Raw genomic sequence first — 17,994 nt, 5'->3', positions numbered from 1 at the left:
TGGTTGGCCTGGGGGTGCAGCTCAGCACAGGTGTAGCCTCAGGCTGTGCGGTCGGGCCCCACAGCAGTGTCCACTGAAAACCTAGACCCAGAAGGCGCCCCCTGATCCCAGCCTCCCGCTCCTTTACCAAGGGCAAGCAGGGGAGTGATGCAGCCAAGGTCACTCAGCTAGTAGCGAGACCAGGACCGAGCCCCAGTCTCCTATCACTCTGTGCCACCCTTTTTCCCACCACGGTGCCTTTTTGTTCTCCTTAACGCAAGCCAGAGAATCTTGTCTTCATAGTATGTGGAGGCAGGTATTAGCTGGAGGGAAGCCAGAATCTGGATCTCCACCAGGCTTCTCTTTTAAATAAGCAACTTCTAAACACTTGGGTACTTAACTGTTCCTATTTATTAATCTTGTGGGACAGACTTTTAATAGTCGGAGGCCCCAGATCGCCTGGCTTCGCAGGGGGAGGCCTAGGCTTTGCCGGCCATGTGGTGGTAGATAATAGAGCCATTAGTCCACTGCGTTAGGAAGAGCACCGTGGAACTGCCAGAGCGCTTTCAGGCTCTGCTCCCACCCAGCCCTGCGTGGCCGCAGTCCTGCCCCCTGGTGGGGGGAAGCGGGCAGTGACCCACAGTGGCCTGTTCACCTGTAGTTCCTAACACTGCTGACATCAGAATCTCACCTTGGGGAGTTTTTGACAACAAAGGTCCTGGCCACCCCCCCCCCACCCCCAGACTGCCTTCTAGAAGCTGAGGGACAGAGCCCAGCAGACCACCTCCGGAGTCTGTGCTCCTCACCTCAGCTGCACTGCCAGCTCTGCACTCTGGCCTGGGTACCCGCACATAGACAGGACGAGGCCTACAACCTTACTGGGCCAGGGGTCCCTGAGGACGATCCCAGAGCCACCAGGAAATACAACAGACTCTTGGTTTTTAAAAGAAGAAACTTCTGGGGAATGGTAGTATATTAAGAGAGTTTTTGTCTCCTCCTGTGTCTCACTGATCCTTTCTGTGTGTCACCACTCTGTCCTTTGTTCTTCCCTTGCTGAGAAAGAACAAAGTCTGTCTAGTTGCCATAAAATCCAGGCTCTGGGAGGCTGACCTCAAGCAGAAGATAGTCTTGCTGGACCTAAACCTGTTCCTTTGTCCTCACAGCAGGCCGGAGGGCTCAAGCAGGAGGGAGAATGGGCTCTATATGCCCAAGGTGTCATTGCAACAGTAGGATTTCCCACTTTTTGTAGCCGTCCCCTTTTTTAGACTGTACTTTTGATTTCCCCTGGTTAATACGCGTGCACACCTGTCTAAATGCTGCTGCTGTCATTGCCTGTTTCCCCTTCTTTCTCCAAGGCGAGGAGACTCATTCAGTCTGGAGATCTTCTTGAGGGTCACCCGTGTCTGTGTCAGGCCCTGTGCAGGGTGAGTTTCTGGAATGTAGCAGTGAGCAAGATGGGCAGAAGCTTCCAGCAGGGAGGCAGAGGGAAAGTTTCGTAAGTGGCGAGAAGTGGGGTCTAAGTGAGGAGGCTTAGGACCAAGTCCTGCCTCCGCCCGAAGAGTCTGGGGGTCCGCTCCCTGTTAAGGAGGACATGGCCTGCATATGCCACCTTTCTGCATCCCCCCGCAGCCTCTGTCTGTGCGAAGGCCAAGAGTGAGAGCCCACCAGGCTCACCTCCCTGCTCTGCAGCTCAGGAGCTGCTCGGCTCAGGCAGTCACTTAACGTCCCTGTGACTTCGCTTCCTCACTGGAGATGGAAATTCTCATCATAGCGCCATCTCAAGGGTGTTGTGAGGATGAAGCGAGGTAAAGATATGGTGGCTCACATCCCGTGCGTGCTTGCTGTTTGTCAAACATTGTTCAAGTGCTTTCCCTGCATTGACACCTTTTACCCTTGTCCGGGGGCACACGGTTCGTAAATGACAGACAAGATCCAAATCTGTGCAGTCTGGCTGCACAGTCTGGGCTCCTCCCCAGGCGATGTGTATAGACCAGCCCTTGCACAGGGCTAGTGCTCAGTAAGTGTTGACTGGGATCGTGCTATTATTACAGGCAGTTCTACTTTGGGTTTTGCTAAAATAACTCGTGAACTCTGAAGTCCCTGCCAGCACTCAGATTCCGGGAGCGAAGATGTCAGCAGCTCCTTGCACACAATATGGCAGAGGAGCGTCGGGAGACTTGTTTTGACTGGCATTTCCAGTGTGTTGACTGGCAGCTGTTTCAAGGTCTCTTGAAAGATTCCTTTCTCCTTCTCTGAGCTTAGTTCCCGTCAGTTTGGGTGCACGAAGACCTTCTCCGCCTCTTTGAGCTGGGAGAGAAGGAATTTTGGTAAGCCCTGGTTGGTGGAGGAGAGAACTGAAAGTAAAGTTACTAAAGCAAAGTGGATCTGTTGACGGGCGATGGAAATGTCACCCGCCTCAAAATGAATCACCTGCAGTCCAGCCTTGGGGGGGCGGGGGGGCAGGACAGGAAGGACAACACGCCTTGCACTAAACTGCCGCATCTTCAGTCTTTCTTTGCCTTGAGATGAAATGGGACAGCTCTTGGCGAAGCCCAGGGGCCGCTGTCTTTTTGAGTCACTCTGTCTGTGTGCCCATGCTTCCCAGCCTTGCTGGTTGCCTCGCGGTCGTCTCTCCCCCGCCCTCTGTGCCGCGTCCCTGTCTCGCTGCTTTATTGTTACTTTCCTGTCTTCTCCTCCCTCCCTTTCCTTGGGTTCGCCATCTGCTTTGATCTTTTTACAAGCTCTTTTCAAACCAGCGCTCACTGGTGGGATGAATGGCCTCTCTTTCTTCGGGAGCATTAGTGCCCTTCGTTGGCCTCGGCCGCCGCCAGGCAGGGCGGCTTTTATCTCCCAGTGGAATCTCATTAGCTTTATATTACAGTGGGGCCCGGACCTGGCTGGGCTGGCGCCGAGTCGATTTAAATTAGTTAATAGCAATCTTTTTTGTTGCCCCAGGCCTGTTTTTTCCCACATCTTGGAAGCTGAGCAAAAAACAACTTTGTTGTTGAAAAGTGTAAAACAAAAAAATATTGAAGACCGGATGCTTTGACAACAGGGAACATCATCGTAGGTGAATTTCTGCGCTCTCCGACCCCCGTGTCTTGCCTGGCGCTTTGGAGTTCAGCCACGGAACCGAAAGCCAGCAGTGGAGGAGTTGGGAGGAAGGGAGGAAGACACAGCAGATCAGTCAGCTTTATTTCCTTTCTATTAAAATATTTCTGTAATTGATAATGGGAACAGAAGAAATTAAATGATTGCATCAGCACCAGAAAAAACTGCCACCATTTGGCAATTAAGGGAATACTTTACACTGGACCTTTTGAAAAAGAGGCTGAGTATGGCCAGATTGCCAACCCAGTGATGGAAAGACTAATTAGGTGCCCTGCCTAGGAGCCAGATGCCAAAATAGAGCTTTGGTGTGTGGCTCCAGCCCTATCTGGAGGAGGACATTTTCTCCCAGTTGGGTTTGTTCTGCTCTTGAGTAGCCTGTTACCCGGAAGCCACATTTACAAATCCTCCCTGCACCGCACCTCGGGCCCCCGTCTTTTGGAGGACGGAGGACATCACCACGCAGGCAGGTGGTGGGTGATGACGCCTGGAGCACCCAGGGTGGGTGTCTGCTGGGAGGGAGGTGGCAGGGGCTCAGGCCTTGTAATGTCTGGACTCAAACACCCCCTGCCCCTCACCAGCTGTGTGACCTTGGACATCTCCCCAACCTCTCTAAGTCTCCATTTCCTCTCTGATGAAATGGAAACAAGGAGAGCACCCACTTCCATTACTGTGGGGATTAAATGAGAGGGGCACATACACCAAAAGTGCTCGTTAATGTAGTTATTATAAAATAATAATCCTATGCTCTTGAAAAAGCACCTTTCAGATGAGGAGAACCCCGTCACTCCATAGCACCCATTGTGGAAATGTTTGTGAAAATATTTCACACACACACATACACACCTCCCCGCCCCAGCACCCATTGTGAAATTTGAGTGACACCATTCATTTTGATCCACAGAAAAGACCAACTCTCCTCAGATTGGGACTCCTTTGTTTTGTGCCGCAGAATCAAATGCCTACCCCTTTCGGGACCTTTTCCCTGTGCTGCCTGGGATACTCTAGCGCCTGGCTGCTCGAAGCCTGGCCCCTCCCCAGCAGCATGGCCATCGCCTGGAGTCTGTTGGAACTGCCCAGTTCCAGCCCCGCCAAGACCCACGTAGTCAGCATCTGCTTGGCAGCAGGGTCCCCGGGGGATTTGTGTGCTCATTAACATGTGCATCCTTCGGCCTTGTAGCATCCCTAAGATAGTTGGAGAGGCCAGCTTGATTTCTGAGCCCCACCCCGGAGATTCTGATTCTAAGTCTAGAGTAGAGACCAAGAACTTGAGTTTCTGAGAAATGTTTAGGTGATGCCAACACTGCTAGACTGTGACGCCCGTTTCACGCAGCGCCATTCTAGAGGGGAAATTTCCTTGGCCACAGCTTGAACTTACGTGTGCCCCCACCTACAGGAATCAGAGGCCTGGCAGACACCGTGGCACATCTTATAGACAGGAAGTAAGTGTCCGGGGAGGCTCCGTCAGTCTGCAGAGCAGAGGCAGTGGTGCTGTAACAAATCAACTTCAGAGGTTTTGTCGTTCAGCACAACCAAAGTTGATTTCTTGCTCACAGCACACCCATCCTGAGTTGTCAGATGGCTGGGCTCCACACAGTCACTCAGGGACACAGGCTTAACAGAGGCTCACCACCTTATGAATCCCCCATCTGCGTGTGTGGCTCCCCACATCACACGAGAAGGGACATCATGGAGAATCCGCACTTGCTTTTCACTGTCTCCAAATGGAAGGAACACACGCCCCTTCTGCTCCCGGAGGCAGTAGCTGGAACTGGCCGCGGGACCCAACCTGTCTACAAAGGAGGCTGGAGAGTTCCCACGTGCCGGAAAGGGGAGGCAAACCAGGCAGTGAGCCCTATGAGCCCGAGTAACTCCCAGTGCAGAGGGAAAGTCCACATTCCCAGCAGGTTGGGGGTAGACCAGAGACCCCAGTCCTTCGTTCCTGTCTCCTCATCCCCACCTCGTGGGGGCTGCTTTCTCTGCCCCACACACCTCATGTGAGCCAGTCCCCTTGGCTGTCTCAGGGACAGGATGGATTGTCCATCCAGTCAGCACACGTGTCAAGAACCTCTATGCCAGGCACTAAACAGACATGGTCTCTGGCCTTTCAGAGTTCACGGTCAAGTTAGGAAAGCTGACACTAAAGAGATATTTCAAAAATAATTGTACAAGTTCAGTCATGAGGAGTGATGTGAAAGAAAAGACCTCAGCAAGGAGACATGACCCAACTGAGGAATTCTGAGAGGCTTCCCTGAGCATATGGATCTCACCCAGGCCCAGTAAGAGGAATAGGAGCTAGGCCAGAGAAGGGAGGGAAGGAGAGGCCCAAGCAGAAGGAAGGCTCTGAAGGAGGAATAGGGTCACTTGAGCAACTGAAACATTTTCTGAAGTGGGGAGAGGAGAGGAGGCAGGAACCAGGTCCTGCAGGGTCTCGAATGCCAAGTTCGTACCTCTGGATTCTGTCCTAAGTGCATTCACGTGCTCTGAGAGGGTTTTCAGCAGGGGGTGACATAGTTAGATTTATAACTCAGTCGTCACTGATGTGCATGATCACGTTATTTTACTTAATCCTCACAGTCATCCCACGTGATAGGTGAAGATCTCATTTTCCCCTGGAGAGGAGCTGGTTGGGGCTCTTCTGGTCATCCCAACAGGAAAGGGCAGCAGCTTAGACTGGGGCGGCAGTGAAGTGGGAGGAAGTAGAAGGATTCAAGATGAATGGCTTGGAACGTCGAGACTCGGAGATGACTTGAGTATGAGCAGTGGGACAAGCCCAGGTTTCCGGCCTGGGCCACCCAAGACCACCAGGTGGATGGTGGTGCCCTTGCTAAGAACGCAGGAGGAGAAGCAGGTCTGAAGAGCACTTTTGATGCTCCTGTAATTAGCTTGATGCCTTGCCTGGCTCAGCACCTTGCATTTCTCAAAACTCAGCCAGAAGAGGTCAAGTCCAGAGGTCAGCTAAGGAAGGGAGGAGGAGACGGGCACAGGTTTGCCAGGCCGGGCACCCGGCACACAGGAGGCTTAGGGGCAGAGATTCTCGGCAGTGTTTGGTGGAGGCCCTAAATTCCAAAGGCCAGAGCGGCCAGGCAGGTAGCGTGAGTGACGCAGGCTGTGTGAAAGGCCCTGGAGGCGCTGGGCAAGCCGCAGGTGCGTGCCTGCTCACAGGCACTGTCCCTCCTTGGCTCCCACGGCTGATGGCAGCCACTTGGATATGTGGGGGCTGGTGGGCAGAGCCAGGTCACAGTCAGCGTGATAATTAGGAGCCCGGCCTTGCGCCGAGCACATCACGTGGTTGGACTCATTTGATCTTCACAGCAACCCATGAGGCAGCCACACTATTACCGCCCCTGCATCTCCTGGCGCTTCAGAGAGGCTGGGGATCCAAGTTGCATAAAGTTTCCTGAATTTGTGTGGGTCATTTGTGTTAAAAATTGTAAAAGGAGAAGCAAGGAAAATGTGCAGCTAAGCAGAGCATTCTAGCCTTGGACGTGGCCTCTGGGTGGCTAGTGTGATGGGGGATTGGGCCCAGGCCAGGTGCCCAAGCTGCTGAAATGGACAGATCTGGGCTCATCTCAGGGGACTCCAGGCTGGAGATGGACCTTCCCCGTCTTGAGAAAGTAGTACACCCAGAACGAAGGGACAGTGGGGCACCTGCAAAGCCAGCCTGGCTTCCTGCTATGACAGCACTGATGGATGGGGCGGGGCTTTGTTAGAGTCATTGTAAAATAAATGGTAGGGGCAGGAGAAAGAGTTTTCTATAAACTTTGTTTCTTTTGTAATGGAAAATGTGATTGTAAGGATGGTCTTATCAGCCCATGGGATTTTTTTAGAGAGGCATCTGGATGGCAAGAACCAAGCTTTTAAGCTCAGGTACCCTTGAGACCCAATTTCCTTCACTGTGTTTTATAGCAGTTAATTTCACCGCACCAGTCACCACCCGCCGTTTTGCCAAGTTATCATTACTACGTTTTTTTTAAAAACAGCATTGATCATTTTAGAAAGTTGTTGTTAAAAATGTTTAACATTCTTTGCACTTGAAGGAATAAGTACCATTTATCTTGAAAGTCACTTGGGTAAGAATTTCTCAGCAATGTTGCATGCATGAACTGTTGCTATATTTGCAAGAAAGCCAGTGCAAGTGTTTCTAGTACGTGGCCTACGGTGAGTGGGCATTTTTAAGTTGATTTCTTCATTCAAACAAATATGTCTTGAGCACCTGCTAGATGCTGAGTGAAGTTCTGGGGCTTGGGGACGCAGCATGAACCAGACCCCTGCCCCACGGAGTGATCGTTCAGTGGGGTTCACCAGCCCCCAGGCAGGCCCTGAAACTCCAGTTGGGGAAGAGGGCAAGTCCAGGGGCCAGGGAGAGCAGAAGAGAAGGGCAGGCAGGCAGGGCTGCGGCACAGCTGGAGGGTCACCACTTCACTGGCACAGCTATTTTATCCAGGGGCAAGCTGAGGCTTAGAGAGGGTCTGTAAGCTGTGGAGCCTGTGTCCTCGCTCTTTCGGGTGTGGCCTCTCTGGCCTTGGGTGGACACACAGCTGGACTAATTCCCAGATGATTTGCAAGTCTCCATGCGGGGCCTGGGCCAGCCCTTCTGGTTGCCCCTGATGAGTTTGCTAAACTGCGGCTTAGGTCCGTTAGCACGTCACGTAGTGCTCTGGTCGGGGCTGGAGAACTGACAGGGCTACGCAAGGTGGACTCAGGTTTATTCTTGTTCACGTTAATAATTTTGTCTGGGGTTTTTTGTTTCTTTTGTTTTTTAACCACATTTGTAATGGGAAGAATCGTTAATGAGGACAATGAGATAAACCATGAGTTTGAACACAGCTATCAAATTAGGTATAATCTATTAATTTGCTGATTGATGGAGGCATTAGCAATCCGTGGTGTCATCAAATTGAACAACACCAAGGCATCTTAGAGCAGCCCTTTGTCAGTAGGACATGGAGACCCAGAGAGATTAAGTAGTTGGATCAAGGTCAGCAGACTGTGCTGGGGTGTAAACACAGTGTGCTTCCCTCTGGTCACCGGCTGCCTCTAGTGGTCTTAAAGCAGTCGTGCCCTTGGCCCTGCTGCTGAAGTCTGTACTCGGAGTTAGGGGACAGTGGGTGTGGCCCACTAGGGGGCTGAAAGTAGCCCACAGCATTGGGAGAGCTGGCTAGAGGCCCGCGCTGTGAGTGGGAAGGCTCCTCAGAACGTAATAATGGGAACCATCAGGCCCAAGGGGAAGATGGTCAGAAATTACTGGATTCCTGATCATAAAACTGTATGGCTAGACATTATGAGACAGCTTGAGAAGTAAACTAAGCAGACAGACCAATTACACTCCAGGAAAATGGCTCCAGTAAAGATGAAGCAGACTGCGGAGAGTGGAAAAGCCCTTTGCAGTCACACAGTGTTTCATGCAGTGACCTGGTTTATAGACCCCTCAGTGACCCTCCCCCTCTTGCCTCTCCACTGGCCTCTGGCCACACTCCTCCTCTTTCAGGGGCTCCAGCCTGCCTGGGTTTTCAATTGCTGGAATGTTCCACACTCCACTTGCCTCCAGGCCTGAATACCTGCACTTTTCCTGCCTACGACACACCACCTCCCCTTCCTCCTCCCCGACTCTGCTAACTAACGTTCGTGCTTCAGATTTTATTTTACATGTCCTTGTCTCCAGGAGCCTTCAAAAGCAGACTTGTCTGTCATCTGAAGGGAATGCATTGGTCTTGCTGGTTTGCATTCTCTCTGCTGGTTTGGAGTGGCCTCTAACTCCAGTCACTGTCCTTGGTTCCCAGGTGACCGATCATGCCACCACTGCCCTGCTCCACTATCAGCTGCCCCAGATGCCAGACGTCGTGGTCAGATCCTTCATGGTAAGTGGCTTTAAGAGCCAAGTCTCCCATTTAAACCTTGCCTCCAGTCAAGTGAGAACAAGCAGCTCAGAAGGTCTTCAGATCGTGAGGGCCGCATCGTGGGAGATGGACCAGTTTAGGACTGACAACTTCTTTAAACTGGGAGCGGCTCTAGGAGAGACCACTTCCTGCTTAATTACCTAGGGTTTCCTGTCATTGCTGAACAAGTGGTGTTTCAGAAGTGACCCTGCAACACGGTGTCCGACATTGATTGTCAGTAGGTATTTGTTGAGCTCCTCGTCTGTCCAGGCCTGTGCTTGGTGCTGAGCTGGTAGCAGTGACTAAGACAAATCTTGCAGTTCCCCCAAGACATTTAGTCCTTAAATTTTCAGAGTTGGAACTCAGGATGGGGAGCAACCCAGAAACAGCCGTTCCACTGATGTGCTGGAGTCGGCTCCTGCCAGCTCCTGTTTAATGTTCAGAATTTTGCAAGCTGGTTGATCAACCATTGGTAGCTTGAAATCAGACCAGAATATTTACACAGAGGAAATCAGCAAACGCTACAAGTAAGGACTCCCACCCCCACCCCCAGAACCAGTTCATCAGCATGCTGCTGCCTGAATTTATCACATGACTGCCATTTGGCATATCCAGGGCCAAGAACTGGCTCCACCACTTCCTGACAGAACCGGCCAGCTGCTTCAACGTTGTGCTGACATGGCTTCATGCTCTCCCATCAGTAGGCTCCATCTTTCACTGCTGCGAAAACTCCCTTTTTAATTCATGCTAGAAAGGCTGCCAGTTAGAGAACCTACTCAAAAGACTTACCTGTTAGCAAGTCCAAATCAGTGTTGACAGCTAGGTGGAGTATTGCTCATCCGATTTCATCCAGTCACATTTGCCCCAACAATTCAGCTTCTTGGAGAGCCTGTGGTTCATTTCTCGGAATGCACAAGCCCGGCGTATTGATGAGGCTCACAGCGCTGGAGGAGTTGAGCGAGCAAACCCGGTGCACAGCAGAGCCATCCACACAGTTCTTCCGTGTGCCAAGAGAACAACTCGATTGACAGTCTTCAGCGAGCTCTTCGTTTTTGGATAGATACAAAGACTGCTTTTTAACCTAACGTGTTGTAATGCCCAGTTTCCCTCTGGTAACTGACTTTGGGATTTTTGGAGGATTTGAATTTGATCAGCACCAAAGGATAAATAGTTTAACTGAATGATCCATTGACCTCCTTGTGCTTATTACCAAAAACCTCAAACACGTAGCCTTTCAGAAGGGGCGCAGTATCGATGGGCCGCAGTCTGCTGCCATGGAAGCAGCTGTGATGAAGACAGAAGGGTTTGTACCAGTAAATTCAGCCGACCTCTTCAAAGAACAATTTTCTCTTGTCGACATAATTCAGGAGGACAGTAAATGATGAGATTCATGTGCCTCTGTCAAAGTGAGAGCTTGCTTAACTTGCTTGCCTATTGTGGGGTTCAGGTTGTTTGCTTATTTATTTATTTTTTGGTAGCGAATCTCCTTGAGTTTGAGAATTGAGTTATGTTAGTCTCATCCTTATGTATGATGCCCAAAGGAGCTCTGCACTCTGAACCACTGAGTGTGCCCGTGCTGCTTATTATGTTATTTGGTGGCACTAGGTTGTCCCCGCCCTCCCCTTAGGTGTGTTGGGCCGCATTGTGACAGTGAGTGATGACCTCTGAAATCAGATTAGAAAGAAGGCGTGTTGACCTCAGTGGAGAATTCTAAAATCCTCATCTGTGCGCAGTCTGCACCGCACATGTCCGTGACCACTTCTTGGTGTGAACAAGGAGAGGATCAATACCAATATTCAGAAGACAGGAGGCTTAGAGATGAAACATGGTTATGGCAGCCCGTGAGCCACAAGGCTGCGCAGTAGTTCGCAGCCACTCCTTCGGGAGCACTTCTTGCCTTTGAGAGTAGGAATTTCTATTTTAAAAACTGCCTCAGTTGGGAGGGGCTGGGGGAGCGCCAGAACTAAAAATCAGCAGTGTTATGACCTTGTGGATTCTGCATGCAGCTTTCTGTAAAAGCACAGGGTATCTTCGGGGGTCACAGCCAGCTTAAGTTCTCTGTCCGCAAGATCATTAGGCTTGACAGGAAGGATGACATTGGAAGCACCCGGATCCCATTTCTTTCATTCTTTCCTCACTTCTCTTTTTAGACCTGGTTAAGAAGTTACATAAAGCTGTTCCAGGCCCCGTGCCAGCGATGCGGGAAGTTCCTACAAGATGGCCTTCCCCCCACGTGGCGGGATTTCCGAACCCTCGAAGCCTTCCACGACACCTGCCGGCAGTAACCACAGCCCAGCCCCATGCCAGCCTGCAGAGCCCCGTCCAGAACCTTCCCAGACAAGCCCTGAGTAGTACTGGTGGCTCAGCCACATCTTTACTGCCCAGACAGCAATACAGCCACTCTTTCCCTTTTGTAAAACAGCATGTGGTACGTTAAGGCTGAGCCTCGTGAAGAACAGCTTCCATCTCTGTGTTGTTGGGGCTGACTTTACGCTGTAGCCAGTGTATGGAAGGCCGGGAAGACCATTTTAGAACTCACCGTAAGGAAGCTGTGCAGCGTGCTCTTCTGTGTATGTTAGCGATACTGGTGCATGATCCTCCTGGAGCCGTGTTCTAAGTCATTTTCACGAACCCTTAGAGTTTGAATGAGCCCCTGTGTTCATACCTATTGTCATGCTGGGCTTGTTTTGTTCTGTAACTTATTTTTATAAGCAGTAAACCTTTTGTACCTGGGACAGGGCTTTGTCTCCTGTTTCTTTTAAAGCGCTTTTTACATTCAGTTCAGTGAACAGATCTGGGCCTTTTGAAGAAAAAAGAAAAAAAATTAGTAATGTCTGTGTTTAAAACATAGTTCTTTTTAAGGACACATTTTCCCTGCTTCTTGCTTTCAGGAGAGAGGGCAGTGTTGGCAAATATTCCATTTCAAAGACGTTTTGGCGGCTTGAAAAATGGATTGTTCTTTTTGGGGAAAAAAGCACACAGATGTTTCTTTTTACTAAACCAGTAACACACACATACCAAAGGGAACGGAATCTGCCCGCCACCAGCTACAACACGTGTGAGCGGGTGTGACAGGTGTGCCTGGCTTGTTTGCTCATGTTTTGTCCTGAATATTACCATGGACAGATCCCAGCCCAGTCTTCTGAGTTCATTCAGGGCCTTGACCACAACATTTAAAGCCATAAGCTATTTCTATGAGGAAGCAGTGACCTGCTGAAGGTCTTGAGAAGGGTGGGGGATTTTCCCAGAGCTTTCCTGGCGCAGCCTATGCTACAAATAATGTTCTCTTTGCAATGAACAATGACAGAGAGATGCTGCCTTCTGAGATGTCCAAAAGAATGGGTGGTTCCTAGCCAGGTTCTGATACCACCCAGACTCTCCCACCTACCCCCACCAGGCTGAAAGAAGCCAGAGGATGGAAGGGATTTAGTGATAGGAAATGGCAGGACAGTGCCACTCCAAGTGTGGTCCAGCATCATCCGCATTGTGGGAGCGTATTAGAAACACAGATGCTCGGGCCCCACCTGAGAACAGCTGACTCAGATACTCTGGGGGTGGGGTCCAGCAACCTGATTGTTGACCAGCCTCCCCGGTGACTGCTGTGGGCCCGAGTCTGAGAACCACTACTCTCTCTGAGAGATGGCCTTGCTTTTCAGTGCCCAGTCTGGGGAAGTATGATGACAGGCAGTGTGGTGCCCTGCAGGAAGGTTTCCATACCGTCGGTGATTTTAGATTAAATACTATGGTTCATCACATTTAAGATGCCATTGCTCGTAAAATGCACCATTATTTTATGAACCACTAGGAAAGAAAAACATGCTGCCAGTTAAGCCATGGCACAGGCCTTAATGATAATCCTGTATGACACATGAATCAGTCACACCAGCCTTTCATTGCTCTGAAATTTCTTTCATCTATTCCAAGGGGGTTGGCAGTTTCTCCTGCCTTAAGTCTTATTGTCTAGCATGTGACAGGCGACCCCTTTACAGGGCTCCCAGTAACAGAACTTAACACAGTTTCACTGACTCGTGGGAATCTTTGTGTCTTTGGTCTTGTAAGCCACTTGTTTGTTGCTTTGCAAGAAGATATGGAATTGAGGACATTGGGTATATGATAACATTTTGTCTTATCGCTGCGTGTTTTTGAAGACATTTAAACGGCAAGTAGACTGACCCCCTGCAGGACTGCAGGTACACAGAGCTCATGTGAAGTGACGACAGTACGACCAGCTATGACCAGGTTGGAGTATGTGTAGATGACAAGTACATTGTGACTGCCAGCTGGCTGACAGCACACATCAGAGATGTTCAAATGGGAAAAAACAGCCCTCTGACGGTTGATGAAATTATGGTAACAGTAAATCACATTATGAGGAAGCTCTTTGGGTTTTTAACTGTTAGAAGCCTCCTGATTGCAGCAAATCTGAGCGCGTCCCTGTTGGTACCAACCGTCTCTTAACTCCCGCCAAGCTCCGTTTTCAAGAGAGCAGGCTTTGAGTTCAGAGCCTTGGGCAGGCGCTAGTTTCCACTTAGAATTTAATGACATTGGTTTTGTTTTCTCTGTGTCATCTTTAGTAATACCTTCTATTAGGGGCAAATCATTCCTGTTTCTCATTTACGGTTATAATATAAAGTTTCCATTTTAAACAAATGTTATGTAGGCAAAAAATTGAGACCAAGAAAAATATTAAATAAATAATAGCACAGACAGAGTGTGGCTATAGCATAGAGCGCAGGGGGAGGCCAGTGCCTGGGGGTAGATGCGCGTGGTCGGGGCGTGAACTCTGGCCTCCTGCTCCTGGTTGTAGCAGTCAGACAAGTCATTCGTCTTCCGTATACCCCCATTCCTCTCCTGTAAGATGCAGGGCTGATAGTCCAGTGATGCTGAGGGAGGAGAGTTGGAGGGGCTGGGGGTTTATAGACAAAACAAGATTGGCCGTGAGTTGCTAACTACTGAGCTGTGCGTCGGATACATGGCTGATGATGCTATTTTTCTGTTTTTTTAACTTTCCGTACTTAAAAGAAGGGAAAAAAATACAAGACTTGGACCAGGCAACCTTTAAGGCCTTCCCATCTCTGACATTGTCATTCTTCCCCCCGAGAGGGGAAAGCTGAAAGGGAATGTCCTGACCTCTGGAAAGGTGAGGGGCTGGAAGGGCAAGGGGCTTGTTTGCCAAGTCTCCGAAAGCGTGGTGCTTAGAGAGACAGACCTGAGAGACTGGCTTTGTGTGTCAACTATTAAAATATAGAGAATGTATTGACCTGAAGTTGGCAAAAATGGAGACGGGAGGTGGACTGGGATCAGTTCCAAGATGGTGGATTCTGAGGGAAGCTGGGAGACCTGCTGCTGGTGTCAGCGCGGTCACCGGGTCCTGGACCCCTCACAGAGAGGAACATGGCCGTCCAAACATTATTTAGACTGTCCAAGGGTGGTCTCTAGGCCAGACCTAGGAGGTATTTTATGTGACTTAATTATTCCCCCAACAGCTCAGCTCCACCCTGTGCCAGGCTCTTTACGTACGTCGTCTAGTTTAATCCCAGGTGGGCACGTGGTGTGTTCCCTGCTGTATACATGCGGAACCAGCCAGAGGGTCTCACAGCAGTAAATCGAGGGGCTGGATATCGGACTGACCGTGTAGTGGAGCTCTGTGGCTACTCAGCAGCGAAGTCCTCCCCAGAGGCAGAGGGACCGGTCCCTGCCCTGCCAAGGGGGCTGCATCGAGCACTGCCCGAGAAGTGCTCTCAGCCCCAACTTGGAAATCCCTGGCGCAGATGCTCCTCTGCCACGATAGGCGAGGATGCATTGGCCCCATACTTTCTGGGGCCAGGTCACTGTTAATCAATGGGGCAGCCGTTGGGACTGACAGAATGGAATGGGGAAGTCTGTGAAAGGCTGTCCAGATATTTTTCCTCAACTAAACTGGGAACTGGCCTTTTGGTATCGAGTGATGTTTTTATACTTCACACCACTGACAGAAAGCTGCAGGCATGAAATGATGATCTTTCAGCGTTAACGTGCAAACACTCCATTGCATTTAGAGTGTCAGAGTGTGGGCCTGATGCTAAATCGAGAGCCTTTTAAGGTCACCCTAGTAGGGAGGAGAAGGGACGACAGCTTCAGCCACCAGGATTCTCACATGATCTGGAACCTCCACCAACCTAAGGGGAGGCGTCACTGGGCCGTGAGGTCTGTAGGCTGGAGGACAAAGTATGCCGACTCCCCTTGCTCAACTGCACCTCTGCTGGCCTGCCGAAGATGCTCTTGGCGAGCTTTAATTGTCCTGCGCTTGACAGGCTAGGGTGGGCCAAGTGCACTCCGCTTGCTCGCTTGCCCAGTGCAGCCGGCCGGGCCATTCCAACGCAGAGCTCGTTCAAGGCTGCGCGATCTGCGCATCAGAGATGGGCCAGGCAGAGGGTTCGCGGACAATCCTGCCTGCTGCCAGCCCTCCACTTCTGCTCGGGGAATAATTAGGCTTCACTTTCTGGGGCAGGCAGTTTTCCTTCCCCAGTCTCTGCCATCCTTGCTCCACTCTCATCCCCATCCCAGCTCCTTAATTAGTGGAAAGGAACCTAAAAAAATCACTTTCAAGTTGAGTTTTAAATTGCAAGTTGGCTGCTCCCTATTATTAGTACTTGAAGAGAGACACCTTAAAGTTCACAGGCACATCCCAGGTAAAGCATTTTCTTGGCAGCTTTGAGATGATCAGTTGCTCAAGAACAGCTCCAGCCTGTCTCTGTGCTAATTGAGTTTGAAATTTCAGCTGGAGACTGGTTGTCCTCTGGGACGCGGTGAGCTGTGGTTTGGTGCTAAGAGAACAGGCAGGTCCTGCCAGCAGCAGGCTTCGTCCGCCTCATGCTTCCCCAAGCTTGATGGAGACAAAACAGTGAAGCGCCCCTCGGGGCTGGGGGATGAGGGGGGCCGTGAGGGGAGGCGGGGAGGGCAATAAGAGGCCTTGAGCCTGGGAGCCAGCCCGGGATGCCAGCAAGCTCTGTCAGCCCCCATATGTGGGATGGGTTGTTACTTAATGCATTACTCATTCTCATCTAATTCTTGGCTCTCATCTCCATCATAGGCTTGCTTTCTTAATTACAAAAGAAATACATGTGTTCCTTTTATAGGAAATTAGGTAATGTGGATAAGCAAAGAAAAGAAAACAATATCCATAATTCCCACTAGCGAGAGATAATTACCAGAGCGTTTTGGTGTCTGTCTTTCCAGACCTTCATGTGAACGTGTTTGTGTGTGTACATTTTTTTGTAAGAAATAAGATCCTACTGTATACTATTTTGAAACCTGCTTTTTTCCATTTCGCAAAGGCAATGTTGCTCTAACACAGAGGCCCCAAAATACAACGGCCTAAAGAATATAGACACTTAGTTCTCTTTCACTTAAGAGCTGCAGAGGGAGTGGTTCAGACCAGAGCACTGCTGTGCTCCGTGCACTCAGGGGTCCTGCTCCTTCTGTCCTGCGGCACCGCCATGTGACCTAGGACTTGGTCTGCACGGTGGAAGCTGACTCACAGGCGCCTCTGCGTTTACAAGAACGGGAACAAATGCACAGGTGTTTTAAGACCAGACCCAGCACTGGCACATGTCAGTTCCACTTGACCTTCACCAGCAAGATCTTAGTCGCAGGGCAGACCCAGCTGCAAGGGCTACTGGGAAATGCGGTCTCTGACCTGGCAGCTGTGGGTCCAGCGGGAACTCTCACTCCGGAAGAGAAGAGAGCCTGTTCTGCTGGACGGCCAGCCGTCTCCAGCACCCGGCGTGTCCTGAACCGCCTGCCTCAGGAGCGCACAGCCATGACACTGCCTTAGGGTTTTGTGTTACGATGGCCTTCTCCTGTTAGATGACCACGGCTTGGGCACTGAGTCTTCTGTGGGATTTTATTTGGGTTTTATTTTGAAATAATTGTAGATTCACAGGAAGTTGCAAGGACACACATGGGGAGGCCCCGTCTACCCTTCACCAGCCTCCCCCGGTGTTTATATCTTGCACAATTACAGTGCAGTATCCAGCCCAGGAAGCTTACCTTGTACACCTTTTTTGCGGTTATTAACAGTATGCTTACCCGGCCTGTTTCCTCTTCCTCAACACCCAGCTAAGCTATATTTCCTGGGCCCGTTGTGTCTAAGTGGGGCTGTGGAATGTGAACAGAAGAGGCAGCTAAAAGAAGACGTACACTTCCCAGACACGCTCTTCTCTTTCTGAGGCAGCATTGGAAGCGACACACAGTGGCAGAGGTGGGTGATGGAAGGACTCTGACCCCTGAGTCACTGCCTGGAGGAGAGCCACCCGGCCAGGGCTTCTGCAGTGGATTGTGTGTGAGAGAGAAATAAACTTGTAAACCTTTTCTTCACTCACTGCTTTGGGTTTTGTTTTGTTTTTTTTAAGTAGCTGCTTAGTATTATTTACCCCAGACATCATCTAAATACACTGGAAACAATGCGTAAGTAGTCAGTACTTAGTAAAAGATAGAGACTACTATTTCTACTGCTGCTATGTTAGCTTGAGTCCAAATCGTCTTTCACTGAGGTGATAAGAGGCCCACGGGCAATGTCAGCTCAGGCTTGCTCTCTTATTCCCCCAGGAAGAGGAAACTTACCAGACAGCCCCTCCCTGACCATTCGCTAAAAGCGTGCACATTCCCTTCCCGCCCCCTTCCCTGTTCTTCAGAGCTCTCATCGCGTTGAACATTAGTTGAACATTTGTTTATGTGTCATTCATCCCTCCACAAGAGTGTCAGCTCCGTGAGGGCAGGGGTGGTGTCTGGGGCACTGCTCTGTCCCCTTGGACACAGTAGGTGCTCAACAAGTATTTGCCAAATGCCGACTGGATGAAAAAGCCAGACTCAGGTTTCTGCTCTGCTCTAAATAGATGACCATGGGCCAGTTACTTGATCCCTCTGCAAGTGGATTCTTCATCTGCAAATCGGGCCAGTGACTGGCCATCCAGTGCAGAAGTCCTGCCGGTGACCACACCAAATAGTCACGCAGCAAATATTTACTGTGCACCTACGATGCAGGTGC

General features: G+C 50.4%; 1 protein-coding gene across 3 annotated transcripts in view; it reads left to right on the top strand.

Annotated features, from left to right (window-relative positions):
• Positions 1 to 17,324, top strand: part of MED27 (mediator complex subunit 27) — a 198,435-nt gene extending 181,111 nt beyond the window's left edge. The window contains exons 7-8 of one of the 3 annotated variants that reach the window (XM_008524281.2): positions 8,871 to 8,948; positions 11,117 to 11,699. In XM_008524281.2, the coding sequence (XP_008522503.1) occupies positions 8,871 to 8,948; positions 11,117 to 11,251 (213 nt within the window). In that variant the 3' untranslated portion in view covers positions 11,252 to 11,699. Of the gene's footprint in view, positions 1 to 8,870; positions 8,949 to 9,842; positions 11,700 to 17,066 lie in introns of those variants that run through there. The other 2 variants (XM_070595377.1, XM_070595378.1) reach the window with 2 other exon arrangements.
• Positions 17,325 to 17,994: the final 670 nt, after the last annotated feature.

The sequence above is a fragment of the Equus przewalskii genome, chromosome 26 (genome assembly GCF_037783145.1).
Source record: "Equus przewalskii isolate Varuska chromosome 26, EquPr2, whole genome shotgun sequence".
NCBI lineage: Eukaryota > Metazoa > Chordata > Mammalia > Perissodactyla > Equidae > Equus > Equus przewalskii.
This window is presented reverse-complemented; position numbering and strand designations above follow the sequence as displayed.